General features: G+C 42.5%; 1 protein-coding gene across 1 annotated transcript in view; it reads left to right on the forward strand.

Moving 5' to 3' along the window:
• LOC119586480 (chitotriosidase-1-like) overlaps positions 1 to 732 on the forward strand; it is a gene marked incomplete in the record, with an annotated part of 32,805 nt that overhangs the window by 25,215 nt on the left and 6,858 nt on the right. The window contains 1 exon segment of the mRNA XM_037935217.1: positions 119 to 305. Within this exon segment, the coding sequence (XP_037791145.1) occupies positions 119 to 305 (187 nt within the window).

Below are 732 nucleotides of genomic sequence, written 5' to 3' on the forward strand. Positions count from 1 at the left end.
GTACTTGTTAGAATGATCAAATTTCATAAGCACAGCAACCAAATACATCAGATTTCAGCACATGGTTCCAACACACGAATATTCACACCTCCTCTCCCCTTCCCCTTCCACGCCATAGATACTGCTCGCTCTTGGCGGCTGGAACGACTCGCGAAGTACCAAATACTCGCAGCTGGTATCGGATCCCAACAAGCGCAGTAGGTTCGTGAGCGAGGTGGTGAAGCTGGTCCTCGAGTATGGCTTTGACGGCTTGGACCTCGACTGGGAGTACCCGGGTTATGATTGGAACCCCAACGATAAGCAAGGTAAGTGTCGATCGGTGTGTGAGTGGTTATCGATCGGTTGGTGAGTGGGTATTGATAGGTTGGTAAGTGGGTATCGATCGATTGGTAAGTGGGTATCAATCGGTTGGTAAGTGGGTATCAAATGCTCAGTAAAGCCGTGGTCACACTCCTCCTTGGTAAAAAGGGCGCTAATCAAAACAAAAACTATGAAATAAAAATTACAAATCACTTCATCATTTATTAAAATGGTAGTTTAATATACAGTTACACATGCTTTCTCTAATTTACAGAATTCCGCATGAAAGCGTGAATAGTTAACATTGTATTTATTTTCTGATATATGGAAACTCAGTCGGCAAACGAACGGAAACATTTCACACTCGGCCTAAAGTAGTTTATTCTCTCATTGACAATATTTAAGAATGAGGAATTATGGAATTGTGGTAAT

The sequence above is a fragment of the Penaeus monodon genome, chromosome 21 (assembly GCF_015228065.2).
Source record: "Penaeus monodon isolate SGIC_2016 chromosome 21, NSTDA_Pmon_1, whole genome shotgun sequence".
NCBI classification, from domain to species: domain Eukaryota; kingdom Metazoa; phylum Arthropoda; class Malacostraca; order Decapoda; family Penaeidae; genus Penaeus; species Penaeus monodon.